General features: G+C 42.1%; 1 protein-coding gene across 1 annotated transcript in view; it reads right to left on the reverse strand.

Moving 5' to 3' along the window:
• PDZD8 (PDZ domain containing 8) overlaps nucleotides 1–24,753 on the reverse strand; it is a 61,002-nt gene that overhangs the window by 33,633 nt on the left and 2,616 nt on the right. Inside the window, exons 2-3 of the mRNA XM_056850081.1 lie at nucleotides 3,112–3,234; nucleotides 107–209 (exon numbers count right to left, since the gene is read on the reverse strand). Coding sequence (XP_056706059.1) covers nucleotides 107–209; nucleotides 3,112–3,234 — 226 coding nt within the window. The remainder of the gene's footprint in view (nucleotides 1–106; nucleotides 210–3,111; nucleotides 3,235–24,753) is intronic.

The following is a 24,753-nucleotide window of genomic DNA, read 5'->3' on the forward strand; positions in this document are numbered from 1 at the left end:
GGTTTCTTTTTTAAAAAAATGAAATACAGTGAGGAGATTAAATGGTAGAGAAAGAAAACATGGGTCCAGCAAATAACAGTAACGCAAAACAGTACATGCAATTTACCATCTTGATGGAAGTTCTTTGTTTTTCTTCCCAGACATTGCTGCTCAGTTCAATTGTGCAATGAACTGTTGTTTCCCGCTCATAAGATCCAAAAATAAGCAATCTGAAATACAGAAACATTCCTTGCATTAACATAGGCATATTTTTAATTGGATGCACAATTTAATGTAGTGAGGGGTTTGTGTGTGTCGGTGAAGCTGAGAGCAATACCATTAGGAGTCTAGACTCTGAAAAGTGGTGGAAGGAAGATGAAGAGTTGGGTTTTATACCCTGATTTTCTCTACCGAAAGGAGTCTCAAATCAGTTTACAATCATCTTCCCCTCCTCTCCCCACAACAGACACCTTGTGAGGTAGGTAGGGCTGAGAGATTTTAGAAAGAACTGTGACTAGCCCAAGGTCACCCAGCAGGCATCATGCGTAGGAGTGGGGAAACCAACCCGGTTCACCAGATTTTAGTCCGCCGCTCATGTAGAGGAGTGGGGAATCAAATCTCCAGATTAGAGACCACTGCTCCTAATCACTATACCATGCTGGAACATGAACAATTTGAGATATGCAGAGGACATCGAATTACTGGCAGAAAATCGTGAAGACTTGAAATGACTATTGATAAAAGCATAAAGTGCCAAAGCAGGATTACAGCTGAACATCAAGAAACAAAAGTAATGACTACTGAAGAATTATATAAATTCCCTGACCTGGGTGGCCCAGGCTAGCCTGATCTCGTCAGATCTCAGAAGCTAAGCAGGGTCAGCCCTGGTTAGTATTTGGATGGGAGACCACCAAGGAATATCAGGGTTGCTGTGCAGAGGAAGGCACTGGCAAACCACCTCTTTTAGTCTCTTGCCATGAAAACCCCAAAAAGGGGTCACCATAAGTCGGCTGCGACTTAACGGCACTTCACACACACATATAAATTCCACCGATTCCAATGAAATGGCAAACTATGGTGTGATGCAAACCAGGAAGGAAGGTAAGAAGCCATAGCAATTGAAAGAAGGAGGAGAGAAAGCATGCAAGCCCAAAGTTCATTTGATAGCTCTGCATTACTTCTGAATCAAATGTACCTCCTTTTATTCTGATTATCAAAGTTTGAGGGAAGGCTTGCCATCCTCAGCTAAGAAAATTCTACTGGCTTATATCCAACTAAATTCTACTTAAGGTTACTTAAGTTTTCTTTAAAAGGGGGCAGAGATTTCTACTGTTTCTCTCCCTACCTCATACTCCCTCTATGCTATTCATGAGGGTCACCTGACATCAAGGTACAATTTTTCAAGGGGCTCAGCAGTCTACAGGAAGAGGTTTAGTGGAAATTAGTGGAAATTGCCATCTCCACCAAAGCGCCCTTATGTTTTCTCAAGCATGTGGCTGGATAAGGCCCACAAAATATTTATTTAAATCATTTATAAATAAATAAACACATAAATACATAAATAAATATTGGATTTAGGAGCCCTGTGGTGCAGAGTGGTAAGCTGCAGTACTGCAGTCCAAGCTCTGCTGATGACCTGAGTTCGATCCCGACGGAAGTCAGTTTCAGGTAGCTGGCTCATGGTTGACTCATCCTTCCATCCTTCCGAGGTCGGTAAAATGAGTACCCAGCTTGCTGGGGGGAAAGGGAAGATGACTGGGGAAGGCACTGGCAAAGCACGCCATAAACGAAGTCTGCCTAGTAAACGTCGGGATGTGACGTCACCCCATGGGTCAGGAATGACCCGGTGCTTGCACAAGGGACCTTTACCTTACCTTTATCCCTGATAGGGAAACAAACACCCCTGAAAATAGTGAACTTCCATCTAAATGCATTTAGGTTTTGAATAAATATCATAGGTTGCAATGTTTTAGTGCTCCATGTGTACCTAAAACCAGGGATTCTTCATAACCTACAATAATATGCAAGGGGCACTCTGAAAACTCTGGCAATGGCTGGTTCTGTCATCCAGACTATGTTTTCATCTGTAGAAGTACTGAATCTCGCTGAAGAAAGCTTTTTGACTTCCAGTGGGATCATTAAAGAGAAAGAAATTATCAGTCTTTGAGGTAGCATTTCAGAATTACTATATTTTAACCACAGTTGAGGTTTAATCAATATACAGAATGTTATACTGGGGCAAGCTTCAAACATATATAGTTCTTGAACATCTTTGGCTGTGCTGCTTTTAAATATCCTGGAATTATAGTCTGTGCATACCAGCCTTGGTATTCTGAACAGTTAAGTTTGAATGACTAAATGGGGGAAATATGAGGTATTTCAAAACTGAGAGGCAAGATAATATTAATTTTACATGCCCTGATGCTTAATCCCAACTAAATGGAAATGTAACTGGTGATCAGAAGGTCTGACCTAGAATTTAAGGTGTCACTTGTTTTGCATCAAGTTGCATTCCTCTTGAAGGAACAGGCTTGTAGTTTGGGAGTGCTCTTGGACCCAGCCCTTCTTGCTGGATAAGATCTCCCTGAATATACATCAATACTAAAATGTCTAAGGTGTAGGCATCGCAGCCAATAAGTGATCCGATACTTGTTCTTTTGAGCTCATGATTACAAAGGAGGATTCCTCAGCCATGGCTACATTGATGACATATTTTAAATTTGAACCGTATTGCATCAGACTTCTTGACCATTATAAATTATCATGATTTAGTTGCCAAAGTGGTTTAATATCTAAAATTAGCAATGTTATTTTTGTGTTTTGTGAACTTCCTTTCTAATTCCAAACTATTTAAAACAGCAGTAAAATAAAGAGTTTGTTCTTGTTTTCCACTGAAATTTGACAGGATATTGAAGCAGACTGAAGCAGAAATACAGATTGCAAAAGTCCCTCCACTCACAAAGAGAGAGTACAAAGGAAAAATATTTAACAAGAACCAGTGTTTCTTGCATGCAATATTTAGCAAAATGTTTAGTTTAAGACAACAGCCCCAGTTCTCAATTATTTTCAATCCAGTTAAACCTGAGTACCTCAAGTTAGGACACTCAAACGAAACTAGAAGTGCAGACATACCTTGAACATTCTATTAAGGAAACTTTCAGTCGGCCTTCCGTCAATGAGAAATTTTGTATATTGAGATTACGGTCTCTATATTCTTCTGGTGGCACAACTTGAAATGGAAAGAATGGCTTGAATCTAGTCAAAAGAAGTACAAATCACTTTGTCAGAACTGTATTTCTGTTAGTATTCAATATGCAGTTGCAGCTGAGAGGCAACAATTATAAACTCAAGTAAAGGCATGGAATAATTCACAATGTAGAGACCCTGGTGTGGCTTTAGAGGAGCAGTTCCTCGTGCCTTCCTCGTCCAAGGAAAAAGAGAATACAGGGAGAAAACCACGGAAGAATAAAGACCAGGAAACACTCCCCTTGACATCCATCCACTGTTTTTAGTATACCATATTGATCCAAATGGAAGGCAACCCTGAATGCAAGATGATTCCCTAAAAAAAATTATACACAAAAGTGTCTTTAATTACTGAACATCACTATAATCTGTTTGTGAATTTAAGACAGTCCCTTCTTTTTCTTGACACTGCATGCAGGGGGGAAAACTCAGCGTTCCTTGATGCTTTATTGATTCATTATCTCTAAAGACCTTGGTACACCTGGGTGAAGTTCACATTTACCCACATGACAAAAGGGAACCTGGATATATTCTGACATAGTATGCAGGCTTCACAATGGGTGGAAATTCTAAGAGGCAGGGAAAAAATGAAACCTTGAAAACTATTATAAGATCTTCCCAAAAGCATGATGAAGAGGACATCAATCATGAAAACAAACACAATGGCTGCAATTTTGAAGACTATAGAACTTCTGCATGCTACATTGGGTCATTACAGAACACATACCGTATATACTCGTGTATAAGCCGAGTTTTTCAGCCCAAAAAAAGGGCTGAGAAAACCCAACTTGGCTTATACGCAGGTCGGTAGGTGGAGGGAGGGGGGGAACTTGCCGCCGCCTGCCCGCGCGCCTCCTCTGCAGGCCAGGAGCGGCCCACGGGGCCTCCTGGGCGCAGGGAGGGGGCCGCCGCCACCACCTGCCAGCGCGCCTTCTCTGCAGGTGGGAGGCACAGATCTGTTTAAAGACCCCCCGCCTGGCTTCACGGGGCTTCCCTGAAGCAGGGCGGGGGGGGGTGTCTTTAAACAGATCTGTCCCCCCCTGCCCGGCTTCAGGGAAGCCCCGTGAAGCCGGGCGGGGGGGTCTTTAAACAGATCTGTTCCCCCCTGCCCGGCTTCAGGGAAGCCCCGTGAAGGTGCGCAGGGGTCTTTAAACAGATCTGTGCCTCCCACCTGGGAAAGCCCCGTGAAGCAGGGCGGGGGGGGGGGAACAGATCTGCGCCTTCCACCTGGGAGGCTGGGAGGCCCCGCGGGCCGCTCCTGGCCCACAGGGAAGGCGCGCAGGCAGGCGGCGGCGGCCTGGTAAGGTAAGCCTGCGGGGGGGGGGGAAGGGCCTCCTTTCCCACCCTCGGCTTATACACGGGTGCCTAATTTTTTCCCATTTTTGGGGTGAAATTAGGCACCTCGGCTTATACTCGGGTCGGCTTATACCCGAGTATATACGGTACATAATTTTGGCAGCAGTGGGGTATGGGGTCACAGATACCTTGTGTGGCATCTTAAGGTCAACTGAAATGATTGCATAATCACACACCCCCCACACACACACACCCTCTTGAGAAACTGAATGACATTAGGTTTATGGCCAGCCATTAAATCTACTTTAGTTGCAGCAGGAAGTCTCTGCCCCGTTGCAGCTAAAATCAATCTGTAGCTCAGTCTGTGCAATATATATTTTTTAAAAGGTAAATATCTATTCCTGCAAGTGAACATGGCTCTACTACCAAAACCCTTTTATTCAAACTTCAGTTCCTGTGTACTCTTAAGACTGGTAGATCAGCAGGTTCTAGAGGGGCTTGCAAGCAACCTTTAGCAGCTACCACACTAAATGACAAGTTGCCAAGGAGCCAGGCCAAAGAAGGAAATTGTGTAAGGTCAGACAGGACCCTATCAGGTCTTCAGTCATATGATCTTATTGTACTGAAAGCTGCAGTACACCCTCTAATCGCTTCCAGACTAGCAGTCACCAGACCAGCAGTGCCCTCTGCCTGAATAGTGCTGCAGTGATACAGAGAGTAGGACACCTAGACCACTACCAGAATTTCTACTTTGTGACCTCAAGCAACTTACATACACTCCCTGCCCAAGTCAACATTAAAATATTTTCAGTCACATTCAAAATTCAGTAATAAGCATAGAAAGGTCTTGATTTCATTCTACTTTACCTGTGTGGGTCAGTGACTGCTGTCACAGCAAACCCATAAAACAATATAGTACTAGCATTTGAACTGGAATCCCATTGATTACATTGTCAATTAGATCTTCTGGATCTAATTATCACTATCCTTTGTGTAAGATACAATTTTTTCAAAGTGTAAAATTGTGTAATTAATATCCAATACTGAAATACTTCTAAGCATTGTGAAAACGAATCCTTCACTCTGAAGTAATTCATATTGGAACATATGAACCTTCCAACTACAGTAGAAAATATTAGTAAATGGTTATCCCTATTTTATATTCAGTAAAAGCTTTGTTATACTCATGGGGAATGAGGACTGCTGGTTAATCAAGTGGACCAGATACTCAAGCTTATTGCTCAGTTGTGGTCCGTTCCCCCTGCTTCCGCTCACCCAGAGAAATCCACAGTGACCAAACCCCCACCTTGTTGGGAATGTCATGACAACAGCACCAATGCCTAGCAGGATCCTTCTCTCCTCCCCTCCCCACCAAAGCCATGGTGCTATTCAACACAGCAAACATGGCTCCTGGCAGCTCAAGGCAGACTGAGGGGGAAGAAGGCACCCAAAAATGGCATCAGCTGGCAGCCCTGGCTGTCAGAAGCTCAGCAATGGCCACAAGCATTGAGATAGCCAGCTGGAGAGGCAAGAGTAGAGCATGCACACACCCAAAGTACATGGATATGGTAGCTGAGGAGAAGGAGCTTGCACTTTAGGCAATGCTGGTTAACAGAGCATTCTGGACAATCAAGTGCCATATAAAAAAGCTTTTATGTACATTTACTTGACTATATTAACTCCCAGAGATAACTATCAGAGACTGTTTGCTCTACAAAATTTTGCTGATACATTGCATATGGCAAACCGAAACTCATTCCACTATTAATTATTGATTCTGTCTGTGCAGATTGTAAAACCATTTCCTTGCTCTATAGCATATGTGGTCTTGGGGTAACTGTTAACAGTGGAGTCCCAAAGCAATGAAAAGCAATTTAACCACAGTTCTGTATCCAGTGATACTGGATTCAGACACAAAAAAATAGGTTAATGGCTTGATTTTTTTCCTAACCATTGCGCTACAAAATAAGGATACAGCCCTTAAAGGGCTACTACAATAGGATGAGAAGATAATCTAATAACTGCGAAAGAGAAATAAACTTGCTAGATTTATGCAGCATGACATTGCTAAGAAGATCAAGTCCCTTGAAAGTGAGGCTCTGTATTTGAAATCTGTTTATTTGTTAAAGCCAAAGATCAGCAAATCATAAGATATTTACTTTAAAAAGTTTGAGGTGGCTGCCCCCTTCCCCTGGGCTGGAACATCAAAAAAGAACAAGATCTGTGAAGTACAGAGATTTGCAAAAGACAAAACACCAAGATGCAGTTATGTCATATTTCTATCCCTCTGTGCCTTGACTACATCGGTAAACTGCTGGTGAGCGGCTAGTAATTTGGACACCTTTGCAAAGGTTCTAAATAACTTTTACAGATACATACATATGTCCAAAATACTGTACATTTATCCATTACTTAAATCAAACAGTAGTATTGAAACAACTGTTGAACAATTCACTCAACAGTAAAAGCACAAAAACTACACTTTAACGAAATCCCTCCTTACATTTTGTAATCTTAATAGTATGTTAGCCATCATATCAATCAAGTCATCACATGATACATGTATTTTCACTGACTTCCATTTCAAGGGATATAGTGACAGGATTGCACAACAAATCTTTAATATTGCATATAGAACATATTCACACTACTTTCTCCTCTCACCTAGGTAGTGTTTCATCAAATACTATTTGGACAAATAGAGCCTTGGCTACTTACTGTGAAGGCTTCTTCTGCTCAGAGGGACGAAGGGCATCTTCATTATGGGTGTTTCCTTTTCCTCTTATCTCGGGAGGCAGGAACCAAATATTTAAATTTTTCTGACCTCTGAGGGTAAACGCCCCCTTGTGATCAGTTAAAGACTTTCCGAGCCTTATATATTTAAGATAGACTGAAGAAACATGTTAGTTATAATTCTATACAAGAAATAAGTTCCTAATAAACATTAACGATGAACCTTTAGGAAAACTATAAGTCATGAACCAACAAACAGCGTTTAACTTGAATTGAATGTCAACTGGAAGTTAGATGTAACCATGATTACCTGTAATTTTATTTTATTTGTTTTATTTATATTTTACTGACGTCTGGGCGGGCAAGATGCCCTTCGTCCCTCTGAGCAGAAGAAGCCTTCACAGTAAGTAGCCAAGGCTCTTTCTCGCTCAGAGGGAGAAGGGCATCTTCATTATGGGACATACAAGAGCTGTCCCCCGCCCTTGGGAGGGTTAGATGTCCTGAAGTATACTTTGCAGTACTCGTCTGCCTAAGTCGGCATCTGCTGACAAGTATAGATCTAATTTGTAGTGTCTCACAAATGTGGACACCGAGGACCAAGTTGCGGCCTTACATATCTCTTCCATAAAGCACGGCAGTCGAAGGCTGCTGAAGTAGCCGCACTTCTTCCCAAGTGGGCAGTAACGCCCGCAGGAGCAGGTAGGTTACTTATTCTATAAGCCTGTGTTATGTATAAGGTGATGGTCCTACTAATGGATGCCTTGGACATATGCTTGCCCTTGTCAGGTGGTGAGATATGAACGAATAAGGAGTCAGAGTTCCTAATAATTTTAGTAAGGTAAATGTAAACAGGTAGTGCCCTTCTTAGGCCTAGCTAGTGCCAGGCCTTCTCCTTAGGATTCTTGGGGTTAGTGCAGAAGATGTAAGCACTATGTCTTGCTCCCTGTGAAACTTGCAGCTACATTTTGTCCTATCTCAGTGATTGGTTCGAATGGTAGTTGTGTGAGTGCTGTCAAAGCTGTGTGCAGGCTCTAGTTGTGAACCTGTGTCTAACAGGAAGAGCTAAATAACTGACGCCCCTTAAAAAGGCTTTTATGTGATGGTGTTTGGTTAAGCGGTATCCAGATACCTTGGGTACTATGGTAGCTATAGATGCCAGTTGCCTTTGTAGAGTGCAGGTAGCTAGCCCTAAGCTCTGTCCCTCCTGGTGGCTTCCTTGTTGTCAATATGGTAGTGACGGCCACCGGGCTATAACCTAGGGCTATAAGTCATCTCCTTTCAGTGCCCATGCGGTCAGTTTGTACCACCCTGGATTGGGATGGCATATTGGGTCTTGTAGAGGGAGATCTTGTCTGTCTGGAAGTCTCCAATGGTTCTGTATGGACATCTGAATTATAGATGGGAACCACGGTCGTCGCAGCCAATATGGAGCTATGAATCTGACTGATGCTTTTTGAAGTCGTACCTTTCTCAATACCCTTGGAGGGAGGGGGGAAACCCGTACAGTAGGTCGTGTGGCCCTGGTGACATTAAGAGGCCCATTTGTTCCGCCCCCTGTTGACGGTACATGGAATAGTATCTTGGCAGCTGGTGGATGATGCTGGATGCAAACAGATGAATCTGTGGCGTGCCGAATCTCTGAGTAATAAGTTGAAAGACCTCTGGATGTAGAGACCATTCTGCCTCGCTGATGTCCTGTCTGCTGAGCCAGTCTGCTTGTATGCTGACTGTGCCCTGAATATGTTCCGCTGATTTTGATGAGAGGTTGGACTCGGCCCAAGGAAAAATGGAGTCGCTTCTGAGGATCGTCCTGATTTCTAGGGCACTGATGTGAAGATTTTGTTCTTGATGGTCCATGTTGCTTGAGCCATTGTCCCTTGAGTGTGGCTTCCCAACCTGATAGACACGAGTCCGTGAAGATTTGAATTGGTGTTGGACGGAGATACCAACTTCCTTTCGTCAAATTCTGAGACTGAAACCATCATACTAGTCTTGATCTGACTTCCTCGGTCAAGATGAGATTTCTGTCACTTCTTCCTTGGTATATCTCTTTGGTACGGCCTTAAGAACCATTGAAGAGGTCTTGCTCGTAAGCGTGCCCCTTGAACTGCGGGAATGCATGCAGACATGTGACCCTTCAGTTTGGTCAGGGACATTAGAGAAGGCGACCGGGAATTAATCGCTTTCTTTGCTAGAGATGAAATGTTGTGGATTTTTTTTTTCACTGGAAGGTATAAGGAGTTTGTCAGTGTGTCTATGTCCATCCCCCATCTCTCTCAATCGTTGGGATGGAACTAAGTGGGTCTTTCTGAAGTTGATTATGACCCGTGTTCTGTTAACCTCTTCAGAACTCTCTCTGAATGATCTATGCTCTGCTAGTTTGAGCTTGCGCAAATCAGAATGTCGTCTGAGAAGGGTGCATTCTCACGCCCTCCTTGCGCAGAGATGTGACTGGTGTGTCCAGAACTTTGGTGAATACTCGAGGAGGGGCGATGATAACCCGAATCGTAAGGCCCTGAATTGGAAGAGGTGTCCCTTGCACGGGAACCGAAGGAAACAACAATGTGCCGGGTGTATTAGAATGTAAGAAAATGCTTTTCCCTGAGGACCTGTGTGACTGACTTTAGTGTCTCCATCCTGAAGTGCTTTAATGGGATAATCTGTTCCGAAACTTGAGGTCTAGGATGGCTTTCCATCCGCCGCCTTTGTTGGGAACAGTAAAGAATACTGAATAGACTCCCAATGTATGCTCTAATGGTGAGACTGGCTCCATCGCCTTGATGTCTAAGAGGCCTCTAAAGTTCTATGGGTTTTGTTTTTTGTTTTTTTTTTTTTTGGGTGGGGGAATGTTGGAGATATTACTAGTCGATGTGAAGGAGTGTAAGAAAAACTCTATCTGATAGCCTTGTGAGATAATGTTTGTGACCCAGAGGCCTGGTTGGGAGGTGACCACTGACGGTGTAATAGGCTGAGCCTGCCTTCCACTGACTGGTGGCTGGCGTCACTGTTTGGTTGGGCGGTCGGGTTTATCCCCTTTATTGCCTTGGAAGGTGGAGGATTTTGGAGATTTATTGAATTGTCCTCCTTTACTAAAGGAGCTGCGATTCTGGTTCCGGTGGTTTCTAGGTTGATCAGGTCTGTATCTTTGAAGTATGTGGTATGCACGAAAGGACATAGAGGGAGTGATCCCTTGGATTCCTTGTGTAGAAACTTGTCTTTGGTCTCCACTGATATGGGGACCAAATTGTCTCCAAGCAAGGTCTTTCCCTGATACAGGAAGCCCATAATAATCAATTTTGATCTATATACTCCGCTTGCCAGGGGCGTACCCAGAGAGCCTTTCTGGCAGCTGAGGCTGTGGCTAGTGTTCTAGCTGCATATGACATGTTATCTAAGGAGGAATCAGCTAGAAAGAATACCACTCTCGAAAACATGGATGACATGGTATCTAAGGTAGAATCAGCTGGAAGGATACCACTCTAAAAAAAAAAAAACATGGATGCCCTTCTGGCATCTGATGCTGCGGCTAGTGTCCTAGCTGCATATGGCATGGTATCGAAGTTCGAATCAGTTAGAAAGAATACCACTCTCAAAAAACATGGGTACTCCTGTAAAGGTGTTTCTTTCTTCCTGTGGAAAAAGTTGATATAACTTCCTAGTCCAAATTATTGCCGCTCTGTATACTAGGGCAGATGTGATAGAAGCGCTTGATAGTGAGTGCCAAGGCCTCTGAGCATTTATGCCTGCTAACTCTGCCTTCCTATCTGTAGGGTCCCAAATCATGGCAAGGCCATGTAACAAGGTTGAAGGAGTGAAGGCAGTGACAGGTGATTCTACTGAAGGCACTTTTAGAATTTTAGAAGCACCGATAAACCAAATATAAAGGCTTCCTAGAGGCTGTGGAGCATTGTATGGGTGCCATTGGTTTCTCCCGCTCTGCTTTCAACAGAGTTAGAAATAATCAAGCGCTGGCACAAACCTATCTGGAGTCTTTTCTCCCACTCTGAGTCCTCTGAGAGATCAAGAGTAGCTAGGTTTTTATGCCAATGCAGAAGGAAATCTTCTGCGTTAAATACTATAGACAGTCTGGGTACCAATTGGCAATTTTGTGACCGTGAATTAGCTTTCAGCGCTGCTTAGGCTGGCCAGCACGTACTCTCTTGGTACTACTTGGACTGGTGATCAGCTCACCAGGATCTCAGGCAGAGGTCTTCCACATCACCTACTACCAGAATTGGCCCTCTGCATGCCAATCCGACGCTCTGCCACTGAGCCACAGCCGTTCCCCTGCTTTGGCTGATATTCTGCCCTTTTAGCAATCAGATTACTGTTTGTGGTGCTGGAGGGTGTGATCCCTACGATCCCTGTATGGATGGGGCAGGATAAGGAGGTTGTACTGCCCTTAAGCCATCTGAGAAGGCGTTTTTAATCAGGGCGGAGAGCTCTGCTCTTACAGGAGTAAAACAGGCTGCATCTATGGGGGGGGGGGCGAAGTCACCTTACCGGCAGTCGTTGTCTCCGTTGATGCTTCCCGTCCTTGAATAATAATAGGCGAGCCGCCTGAGGACGGAGCATTGCGAGGCAAAAAGGCGAGCCGCCAGCCTCCTTCATTTCCCCCGTTTGTGCAGTGTGGGAGAAGTGGCTATAGCCGCTGTGTTCTCCTGGCTGCTTCCCGCTGCTTCCCGTCCTTGAATAGCAATAGGCGAGCCGCCTAAGGACGGAGCACGGCGGGCAAGGCAAAAAGGCGAGCCGCCAGCCTCCTTCATTTCCCCCGTTCATGCTGTGTGGGAGGAGCGGCTACTGCCGCTGTTTTCTCCCGGCCGCTTTCTGTTGCGATCTGGCAGTCGCGTCTTTCAGGCGCAGCAGAGCAGCGTGCGTTTTGCAGCAGGCATTTGGCGCGCTTGTTAGCGGTCAAGCCAAGCCGTTTGTACTTGCCTGCGCCGTTCTTGCCGCTTTTGCCTTTCCCTTTTGAGTTTTGGTCCTCAGGTCACCAGAGTGACTGTCCGAGGGTTCATCTAATTGTAGTGGTAAGGCCACTAGCAGGCTAGGGTCTAAATTGGCAGGCGCTATATAGCTGTCCTGATGCCGATCCGCCATTTTTTATTTTTTTTTTGGCGGGAAAAGACCCTTCTGAGGAGAATAGGCAGAAAATTAAGACAGTAAATAGAATTGAGTAGTAGATTAGTTAGGTTAAGTTTAGGTTTGTTAAAATAAGAATATGTTTAGGTCTAATAAGTAAGGTTAAGGTTTCTCTATTATTTCTGTAGCAGAGAGCTGCTAGAAGGCTGCTCTCCCGTTCAAGGCAGGAAATAGAACTGATCACAAGGGGGCGTTTACCCTCAGAGGTCAGAAAAATTTAAATATTTGGTTCCTGCCTCCCGAGATAAGAGGAAAAGGAAACACCCATAATGAAGATGCCCTTCTCCCTCTGAGCGAGAAACAGTGAATCCATTACTCATAGTAAGTTTTCAAAAGGCAAAGCCAGTAATATGGAGCAGAAAATTTTCCAAGGGCTTATTCCCCCCCCCCCACAAAAGTACATATAGTCTGTTCATCTATATTTGTCAGGGCTGTTGTGCTGCAAATCAATCATGCTAAATGTAGGATATGAAATATGGACAAACCACAGTGGTTGTAAATGGTACAGGCTTGTACATGGCATATTTACTTTGTTAATTGTATTTTCCTTCACCTGGATAGCCCAGGCTAGCCCAAACTCATCAGATCTCAGAAACTAACAGAGTCATCCCTGGTTAGTACTTTGGATTGGCAACCACCAAGAATGTCCACAGTTGTTAGAGCATAAGAAAAGCCATGCTGGATCAGACCAAGGTCCATCAAGTCCAGCAGTCTGTGCACACAGTTATAGGGAGGCAGGCAATGGCAAACCACCTCTGTTCATCTCTCACCTTGGAAACCCTGCAGGGTTGCCATAAGTCAACTGCGACTTGACCGCACTTTCCACCAACAACTTTATTTAAATTAGAATTGAATTATTTTCTGATTCAAATATATTTAAATTAGTCTGTTTACTGAAGCTGAGACCTGTTTGAGGAGCATCATTTAGTGAAGCAACCAAGTGGTTCAAATCTAAATCAAGATACACTCTGGCAACTAACAGTCTCAGCACCTTGTCTTTTGAGAAATACAGAAACGCAAGAGACACCTAGTGGGCACAGTTCTTTGTGTGTGGATGTCAAGCTAGCATCAGAACTTGAACAGATTGAACATTGCTGCCAGCAAAAACAATTCTTGGTTGAGGCCAGATGTTGGGGAAAAAAGAAAAATCTTATCCATCACATTTCTGTTATCATGCACATCTAAAAGCCCTTGATTTTAGGAAATAAGGCAATGAGAGCTAGTTGAAGCCTGGTGCTCCAGCCAATATACATTGTGACAACATCTTTCAATGTAACTATAATCTGAATGAAGTTCCTGCTGTAGAAGGTAATATCATCAAGAGCACAATGCTTGAATCCTACATGCCATGTCGAGTCTTAGAAAAATGGGATGAATGATCCAAGTCAACCTTTTTATTAGTACGTTATCCTGGAAAGGAAGTCATGTCCACTACAAATAGGTGCAGAACCACAACCAAGACATGTAATCCATGCATGGTATCATGGACCTCTAAGGGAACCAAAAACATCAAATGGGCTGATCTAGAGTCTAATGCTTGAGTTGTAGCTTCTCCTTCCATGCTTGGGGAGAGAACTTGTCACTAGCCCAGCCAATGTTGACTTCCTTATGATGATGGACACACTGAGGCTGTATAAGGAGTTATTCTCTCGGTCAAGTTGCTTTCTATACCAAAGTCCATTCTCAGATGACTGGAGCTTTATAATCCAATAATGGAATTATGAGAAATTTGAACTGGGTCACAGAGTGTGGATCAAAAAATCCATACAAAGGGTAACAGACAGACTTGTTCTTCCAGCCAGAGGAAAGCTGCTGGTTTCCAGGGGGGGGAAAATGAAAAGTAAAAAAATGAAAAAATGGGAGCTGGAAAACCCCGAACATTACAGAAACAATGTCTGCTTCTTTAAGGAAAGTGTGACATTGAAATCTAATGAAAGTACATTGTGAGAGCTCAGTGTTCATTGGGGGGTTGCTAGGTAACTCACAACCAATATCGCTGAGGATTCCAACCTTCAGCATTGAGGAGGGGGAAGATAAAAGGTAAAAAATACAAAGGACAAAATGAAAAGATGTTAGGGTAAAGAGCAGAAAATGTAAAAAGGGGAAAACTGTTGATGGGGTGGGTGAGTGATGGTCCCCAAATAGGTATTTCTGGAAGGGACCACAACATGCAAAGTGTCCTTTACAAATGTAAAATTCAACACGTGTCACCTGGGCAATAAACATTGGGATTTTCTGCCTGTATATACCAGGCTCCCAATTTGGGGCAGCACTCCAAAAGAATGAAGGAGGAAATAGTTCTTAAACAAACAAACAAACAAAAAACCCTTATTCCCTTAACAGTATATGGAATAGAAAAAGGAGTGGTGAGTAGCAAAAAAGAGACAGTAAGCAACTACATTCAATAAAAATACAAAACCTTTGAATAAACCTTCCTGCCTATGAGCTATTGTATATTGGGGAAAAGGGGACTGGCCAGCAGTAAGCCTAACCAGGAGCACTATGGAAAATAAAAGGGGGATAACATATTATCCTGATTCTAAAGGGAAGAAAACAGGGAAGAATCCAGTCTGGGGATGAAGCTCCACAGTCCAAAAGGGGGAAGGTTCATTGATTTCAGCAAGAAGCTAACAGTGAGGCTGGAGGAGCAGGCTTGGATCCTAGCAAACGTAGGAGGTCAAAGATCTGGAGGGTGATCACATATCCATAAATTCATTATCCATGAAGGAGTCTGGAGCCTTGGGCAAAGTCAAGCTAGGGTGTGGAATTTGGGAATTTCCAAGTGAATTTTGAATAATGATCACTAAGAAAGTTGATAAGGGGATAAAAATATGAATTATGTCAAAGAAATGTACCTAAGCATATAAAGGGTAGGACAAGGCAGAAGGTCACATAACTGAATTATGCGGTAGCGGGCCAGTTCCTGAAGATCATTGGACTTGCTTCTTGTTCCACACCCTGGATTGTTAATCATGGCCAAAAAAGGTCAAGGGACAGCTCCAGAACAGGAACAGGACTGATAGCTCCATAGAGAACTCAAGCAGGTGGGTTACTCTTAGCCAAGAATGCCCTGGGACTTCTCTGCTGTTTCTAGGAATGCCAGTTTGATATAGAGCTGAATATTTTATCCATGCATCTGCGAGCCAGGTCAGAGGTATTTAGCATATAAAAGAGGTCCGGGGGGGGGGTGTTTTGCTATCCTGCTAGCTATCACTGAATGGGACAGAGGCTGCAAGAACTGCTGGGGGAGCAAAGAAGAAAAGCAAGCGGGTTCCCCCAGTGAGACCTCACACATATCCCCCACTTGTTTATTTGTATACTTCAGCACATCATTATAGCTTTAATAAAATTACAAGAAACTGTGAAGATTTAGGTTTTATGGTAGCAATAACTAGAAGATATGGTCACTAAAATAAAGAACCCTGAAGGCTGAAAAATTAGTCTGGCACCAAAGCCTGATGAAGGAGATGGCCTTATTCCATGATGCTAACCTATGAAGGCTGCATCTTACCTCATTTTTGCTTGCCTTGATTAGGCTGCAAGACCCTACTTGTGCTTTTTTCGTGCTCGTAAGAACTGGGGCTCCCAAAGAAGATTTTGGCAGTTTGAAGCCTCTCACTGGCCTCCAAATCAGAAGGAGGCATACCCTCTGGGACTCTGCAACTCCTATGCATTAAGGTATAATCTGATATTATAACCACTACACCATGCCAACTCTTACCAATAGTTCCTTGTTAATGTTAACTTTGTTAACAATGCTATAGATATGATGACACCAATCACTCTTAAAATGAGATTCTACCTTGTTTGGTGTTTATTTTCAAACTAATCTGGTGTTTATTTCCAAATTAGAAGCTGTAACTAAGCTCAGAACCAACTACACATCCAAGAAAGCAAAATGCTCCTTTAAATAGCCTAGCAAAATGATTTTCCAGTAAAAAAAAATGTTGCCACCTAACATTTCATTTATAAGTCGGACCATGTGGTGATAACCAAAAAATAAACAGCCATGAATAGCATAGGCTATCCAATTTTCTAATATTGCTTAAAGATACAACATCTATGTTCAAGAATAAATAATAAATTTTTGTATAATTACAATGATCCAGCCTCGAAGTAACCATAGCATGGATCCAGATGGCCAGATCAGCCAAGTCAAAGTAGGAGGCCATCTTCTGGTTTAAGTTAAATGAAGCTGGAATAATGCATTTTGTGCAGTTGCATTTTGTGGACCTGCATTTTGTGGACCTGCTTCTCCTATAATAGTGCTGGATCCAGTATAACTCCTAGACTGAGACCATGAACATCAGCTGGACCCCAACAACGTGGGAAGCAGAATGTCCTTCAAGACCATAGCCTTCCTCTCCATCTTGTAAGGATTCAATTTCAATTTGATTGTCCTTAGCCACTTACATCCAGCAGGTTCAGGGCCTTTATACCATCGCCAGGAGATGTGTTGAAAGAAACACAGAGCTGAGTGTCATCAGCATATTGATGACAGCCTACTCCAAAACCACAAATAATTTCTCCCTAAGGGCTTTACATAGAGATGGAATAGCATGCAGGGGAAAGGGTAAGACTTAGCCCTGAGGAACACTGAAAGATAGATCCCATACTAATGACGGTCTCCAACAGCAACCAGAGCTTAATGGAGAAGGACCAGGACTTAAGGAGGGTTTGACCTGGACCATTCTAACAATAATTCTTTTAAAACTGGATTATTCAACTCTAATCTCCTTTGCTGGAAACCGATTAGATCTTTTAATTGAAAAAATAAATTGGTACAAAAGATTCCAAAACAAAATGCCTTTATCAGGAAAATACCATTCTTTCATATCTGCCAGTCCAGTAGCTCATTAATATAGTTTTATATTTATATAAAATTAATATAGTTTTATATTTACATTCTTCCTCTTCAGGAGAGACAAATGTACTAACAGCTTCCTGCCAGTTCCACATTCCTTTCCAGAACTTCCAACTCGGAAGCTATTAAATGTCAGCCATTTAAAACAAATGAATTTAAGTGCTGTTTTGTGAATAACTAATAACTTTCCTCCTTTCTACAGCTTTCACTGTCTTAATTTAAGTATCTACTGTTACATGGTTCCTCTTCAATCTTACTGACGTATAAACAGGTAAATATCTGTTTTTAGGCCATACATTTGTATCAAGTACTATACTTAAATATCTGAAAATTACTTGGCACTGAGTGGACACTGCATGAAAGAGGGGAAGAAGTATCTGGGCAAATTCTATAAACTTGAGGAGTGATCCAGTTAAGCCAGTACAACTTCTCACACTAAGATCTAATTCTAACTAATTCTGGTGAACCCATACCTGTGCTATATCACTTCAGACTACAGCTGGATGCTCCAATGAATGAATCGAAAATATCAGGGTTTCCCATCGAAAATAAGGTATCAGGGTTAGTGAGGCAGCATTCCATCTTGTAAGCCATCACCTATGCAGTTATAATTTGTGAAAATTAGATTTCAGACCAAATTTTGGGCTAACCACACAGAGCAATAAGAGCTGCATCAGTTCTCACTGATGGGAGCTGCTGCCATATCTTTTATTTTAGGAGGTACTGTCTGACTATATCCAGGCAGGGGAATCTACAACACAAGTTGTTGCACCTGACATGTTTATGCGTTGCATTCTTATTGCCCTTTCCAACCAGAGGTTATTATTAAAGCTAAAATGTTTATACAATAACATCGGGAAAAAAGGTATACCCATGTAACAGGTCTGTATTTTAAGTTATTTAATGCAATCCTCCAAACACACCCCTACAGACAGTAAGCATCTTCTTAATAGACATTCCCTGCCATATAAGAGACAAGGGAGAGTACCTGTTCTAAAAGAATGCTGGCTGCAACACATGGGTGAATTTAGTAACAGTATGGTGTAAAAAACCCTGCTTCTCTTCATATGCAAATTAATTAAGATTTAAATCAATTAACTAGTTATTTAAATCATGTGGCAGCTTCTGAATTTATGAAGAAAAAGAGGAATGTTTTAAACAAAGAAAAGGATGGACAACAAATTCAAGCACAAAACACAAAAATATATTTGAGTTTCAATGTATGTTGTTTTGGTTGAAAGAAAGCATCAAACAAAGAACAGTTGACTTCAGAATACAAAACTGAACCCCTTATAAAGAAACAGATTTCAACAACAACCTCACAACTTATACAATTTAAAACCAAAGCTTTGGGATTATACTTAGCATTAAACAAGTTTTGGATAAGCGTTTCTTTAGAAGGACTGAATAAAACCAGTCTAATAGGAGTTAATATGTCAGAATGTGTCTGGAGGACTGCTTTGCCTACAGCAGATTTCATTAGATACAGAATCGAAATAGGAAAAAATAAAGATACCTAGATATGACAAACTGACTTCCTGATCCTTGGTTCTGGCAGGATTGATATTACAGGGGCCATAAACACTACTATTAACAAATAAGCATAAATCAATTTAGTCCACAGCTGCCACTCAAAAATAGCTTTCAAATGCAAATTGCAAAGCAACTAATAGTGCAGAAGGATACACAACTCAAACAGTTATGTGGGCCATAAGGGATTTTTAGTGGAGTTAAGTGGGCCATCCAGTAATGGTGCCTGACTCTATAATGGCTCCCGTAATTGCTGGGGTGTGTGTGTGTGTCAGAAAGCTGCCTCTCAGATGTTCTCAGGGTGGTGCTCTGAGTCCCTAGAACAGGAAATTAATCAGTTGCATCTCAGGGGCTTGAGAGAATGTTTGGATCTGCAAGCACCTGGGAATTTTTTGTCCAAGACATCGAAGTTATCTGCAAGCCCCCTGGTATCCAAACAGAAAAACTTATTTTAATAAGGACCAACAGCATGTTTTTGGTTTATAAAGCAAAAGTGCATAGTACTACTGAACAGTTAAGACAAAGACAAACCACCCCATAAAACAAAAGTCTGCCTAGTAAACGTCAGGATGTGACGTCACCCCATGGGTCAGGAATGACCTGGTGATTGCACAGGGGACCTTTACCTTACCTAATATATTGCCATCTTATGTATACACTCTCACTTGAGAGGAGAAGAGGTGCCTAACAGGATTAGATCAAGATATACACTTAATAGAACACTTTGCAGGAATCCCAGCAACAGCAAGTAACTTTAGGGTCCATCAGTTCTTAAATTAAAATAATGTTTTATATATGAACAAAATTAGACCTAAAACAATTATAACCTAGGGTGACTCCTCATACTATGGGGGTGGGAGGACACTAAAAATGTGAAGGCCTGAAAAAAAACACAGAATTTTTTTGGGGGAATTTTTTTCCATCCCCCCCCCCAATGTTTTTCCAAGAGTAAGAACATAAGAAAGGCCCTGCTGGATCAGACCAAGGCCCATCAAGTCCAGCATTCTGTTCACACAGTGGCAAACCAGGTGCCTCTAGGAAGCCAATAACAAGACGAGTGCAGCAGCACCATCCTGCCTGTGTTCCACCGCACCCAAAATAATAGGCATGCTCCTCTGATACTAGAGAGAATAGGTATGCAGCATGACTAATATCCATTCTAACTAACAGCCATGAATACCCCTCTCCTCCATGAATATGTCCACGCTCCTCTTAAAGCCCTCCAAGCTGGCAGCCATCACCACATCCTGGGGCAGGGAGTTCCACAATTTAACTATGCGTTGTGTGAAAAAATACTTCATCTGTTTTGAATCTCTCACCCTCCAGCTTTAGCAGATAATCCCGTGTTCTAGTATTATGGGAGAGGGAGAAAAACTTCTCCCTGTCCACTCTCTCCAAACCATGCATAATTTTATAGACCTCTTATCATGTCTCCCCTCAGCCGCCTTCTTTCCAAGCTAAACAGCCCTAACCGTCTTAACCGCTCCCCATAGGACAGTTGCTCTAGTCCCCTAATCATTTTGGTTGTTCTTTTCTGCACCTTCTCAAGCTCTGTAATATCCTTTTTTAGGTGTGGTGACCAGAACTGTACACAGTATTCCAAGTGTGGTCTCACCATAGATTTGTACAAGGGCAGTATGATATCAGCAGTTTTATTCTCTATTCCTCGTCTAATTATAGCCAGCATGGAATTTGCCTTTTTTACAGCAGCCGCACACTGGGTTGACATCTTCATTGAGCTATCTACTACCACCCCAAGATCCCTTTCTTGGTCTGTCGCTGCCAGCACAGATCCAATCAGTGTAGATGTGAAGTTGGGATTTTTTGTCCCAATATGCATCACTTTACACTTACTCACATTGAATCTCATTTGCCATTTTAATGCCCATTCTTCCAGTATGCAGAGATCCTTCTGGAGCTCTTCCCAGTCCGATTTTGTTTTAACCACCCTAAATAATTTGGTGTCATCTGCAAACTTGGCTACTTCACTGTTTAACCCCAACTCCAGGTCACTGATGAATAGGTTGAAAAGCACCGGTCCCAACACAGATCCCTGAGGCACCCCACTGCTCACATCCCGCCATTGGGAGAACTGACCATTGATTCCTACTCTCTGCTTCCTATTTTTCAGCCAGCTCTCAATCCGTAAGAGGACTTGTCCTCTTATCCCATGACTATGAAGTTTGCTTAGAAGTCTTTGGTGGGGGACTTCGTCAAAAGCTTTTTGGAAATCCAAATACACAATATCCACAGGCTCATTCCTGTCCACATGCTTATTGACGCTTTCAAAAAACTCTAATAGGTTAGTGAGACAGGACCTACCCTTACAGAAACCATGTTGGGTTTTGCCCAGCAGACCCGTGCTTCTATATGCTTGACCTATCTTTAATAATGTTTTCCACTAATTTACCTGGGACAGACATTAAGCTAACTGGCCTGTAATTTCCTGGGTCCCCCCTGGAGCCTTTTTATAAATGGGTGTTACATTGGCCATTCTCCAGTACTTAAAAGATCTCCTATGAAATATTTTCTCTTCTGCAATGAGAGACATACTTTTAAAGACAATGTGGGCAGGCTGTAGACATACCCAACTCTTAAATTCAAGATGCATTTCTGCAACTAGAAGGGTATCTACTCATCATAAAGGGAGCATGCACAGCTTTCATTGCTTCTCAACTGTTGCATGCTTTACGTTGTCCTTTTGACCTGACTCTTCTCAACCTCTTCATCTCTCCCTCAAACAATTGTGACACATACACCCACAGACTGGTTAACAAGTAGCATATTGCTCTACCACACTGGAGGGAAAAAAATCAGAAGGAGGTGGAGCATAGCCTCAGAGGAAACCTCTGAACGGTTCATTGAGAACTGATCTCTTTCTAACCAGTAACCACTGAAAGAAGAAGACAGTATCTAGCTGGAACTGAAATACATGTGCTAAGGTAGTATAGAGTGCAGCAGCTTGCAGTTTTCTCTCAAGCAATGAGTACTACTGTATTTGCAATTTTGATTGTAGAAAACTAAGCATTTATAGCTTTTTAATTCCATAAATTTGACAAATATTGCAATTTCAAATATTGCAAATAAATTATAAATGATGGGCTTTATGTCGTTAAAAAAAGCAAAATTAGTTTAGGTTTAATAGTACAGTAAATATTTCAATTTATATATTTCAATTTCCCCCAAAATTTCATTTTTCCCCAAAGTTTTTTTCCCATAGGTTCAAAATTTCTGGAAGTTTTATATCTCTGATAGACATCAAGTAATAAGTGCTGCTGGAACCCCAGCAGGCTCCAAAGAATACACAAAGTGTATTTAAATAGTTTTAGAATTCTGAAGTCCTTTTCACATCCACAATATTTGCTAACAGTGGCAGGAACATAAACAGGCCTGTGTGCACATGCTCATTACTTCCATACACACACATAGGAATAGCAAATTTTTACTTCTCGCAAAAATATTTCGCATTCCACGGGGCGTTCCTCTACAGGATTTGTAACATACAAGAACCATTATAGAGGAAACGAAGTGCTACCAGGATGAAAAACTGAAAAGCTTTGGAGTCCCAGCCAATATCAAGAGGAGTTTAGACAGGGTAAAATAATCCCTGTCTCGATTGATTCTTAATTTAAGAAGTGTAAAAATTATACCTGAATGTGATTCACCATACTAGTAAAGCTAAATCCATTCTGAGGATGTAAATCAGAATATACTTATTCTAAAGTTGTCTAGAAAAATAAGAACATTGTGATTGTAATGGGATTTCAACTATACCAGCCCATTCCTGAGCTGAGGCGTACGGGGACGGTGGGGAAGAGGCATAGCGGTGCCTCTTCCTAAGCTGATCCCCGTCCTCCTTGTGGTACTGCAGCTTTGCCACATGTTTAATAAAGAAAGGAAAGAAACTGGAGCAATCAATGAGATGGAGAATGTCTACTCATTCCAATTACAGAGAAGAAACTGAACAAAAATAAATTAGAACTTCACATGCTCTCTTAATCATTCTCTTTCCAGCCTCAGCTTTCCTGAGCCAGCACAGAAAGTTGGGAGGGAATTAAAAAAACCTAAGCTCAGAGCCATCAAAAGAAAAGGGTACACCGTTCTATCACTCATATGACCAAGCCGTTCTACTTTCTCGGCTTGTTTGGAAACAGACTACTTTCCTAATCCTCTGCTCTTGGGAATACCTGCATTTTCCAGGGATCTCCTAGGATGTGTCAGTGCTTGTGCCAGAGATAAGCAAACTCAAGATCTAAGTACACAGTCAAAATGCAAAGCAAGCACACTTTAAGCACAGGACAATCTCTCCCGTGCCTAGTTATACACTGCAAGACATTCTCACCACTGAGCAAGAGTCTGTTTTGCTACCAGGATATGAATATTAGTCAACATCTTCAGAGGCTTAGGCTACTAGAAGCCAAATTTTCTGGGGCTCAGGATCACACACTACAAGACATGCAACTCTTCACTTCAAGCCACTTCCAACTGGCCAGACAAAGTTATCCTTGCAGCACTATGATACCTGGCCCTCAGAATATCAATACTCTGTGAAAGAGCTCAGACGTTGGCGTAGAGACCCGCTGGGGTTCTAGAAAGGGTGTCATCAGCATACAGTAAGGTTGAAATAGGAGTTTGTGCCAATACAGGGGGGTGGAACTGTTGGTTATTTAATCTGAGGGCCATGTCATTAATACAGATGTTAAACAGAATGGGAGCCAGCAAACTCCCATCTTACACCCTTCTGTAAAGAAAAGGAATTGGACAGATGCCCTTCAGAACTACAGTGTTACTGGGCAGCCAAGTGTTCATAACGTCTTTACATTAACCACAAAAGTCTCTGATCGATCAATTTCCTCCCTACTTTTTCCCATAAGCACTTCCTTGGTACTGAATCAAAGAGTGTTTGTAGATCTACAAAGGCCATATAAAGGCATCATTTTGTAACAGATGTATATTTCTTAGCCAAATGATAGAATAACATAAAATGATCAATTGTTAATTGGCCTGTAATGAAGCCTGCCTGCTCAAGACCAATAATAGTCTCTATGGAAATCCAATCAAGTAGACAACGTAACAGGACAGAGGTATACATTCTCCCCAATACAGATAGTAAACTAATAGGATGATAGTTACTTGGATCATTTTTATCCCCTTTCTTATGGATAGGGACAATTATTGCCCTTTGCCATATATTAGGGATTTAACCTGTCTAGTTAATTGCAGTAAAAATGGGTGCTGATATATCACACCACCAACTGAGATTAACCAAGGAAAATTCAAGTGGAACTAGATTCGGCCCAGGTGCTCTACATGTTTTCAGCTTACTGAGGATTTCCATAACTTCTTCTTTTGTTATTTCTGGCAATGATGGTAAATTCTCAGGCTGTTCCAGAGTAATGCCCACTGGAGGCATATAATGCTGAGAAATACTGTTCCCATGCCACTGGAGGAATACAGAAAGTGATTAATTTATCATTACACTGAGAGGAAGAAATGCCCAAATTGTTTGGAATTACTATTCCTTGAGGCATTTATTAAAGCACTCCATTCATTATAAATTGCCTTATGTTTCTACCCTATGGATCATAACTTTATATTTTTCTTTTGACTGGAGAAGATCCCAAAGTAATAAGGAATTACGGCACTTCCTAAAACTTCAATGTTTAATTTGTATGAGTTTTTTCATAGTCCTGCATTCCTTATCAAACCATGGGCTGTAGAATTTCCAGGTAAAGGCTGACATTAATAATTCTAATAATTTAACCAGTTACAGAAGCACTTTCCATATTCTGCCTTTTTTCCAATTCATTGACACGTATCTGGGCTTCAGGAGTTTCAAGAGCAGCAGCAGCTCTAGCTTCCACGTGGGTAGACTAACAGGTTGGCCTCAGTAAATTTTCCTCTTGATAAAGGAGGACTTCATGGGTCAGTGGAAAGATCCCAAAGTTTCCTTTGATTACAAGAGG

The sequence above is a fragment of the Euleptes europaea genome, chromosome 5 (genome assembly GCF_029931775.1).
Source record: "Euleptes europaea isolate rEulEur1 chromosome 5, rEulEur1.hap1, whole genome shotgun sequence".
Classification (NCBI taxonomy): Eukaryota; Metazoa; Chordata; class Lepidosauria; order Squamata; family Sphaerodactylidae; genus Euleptes; species Euleptes europaea.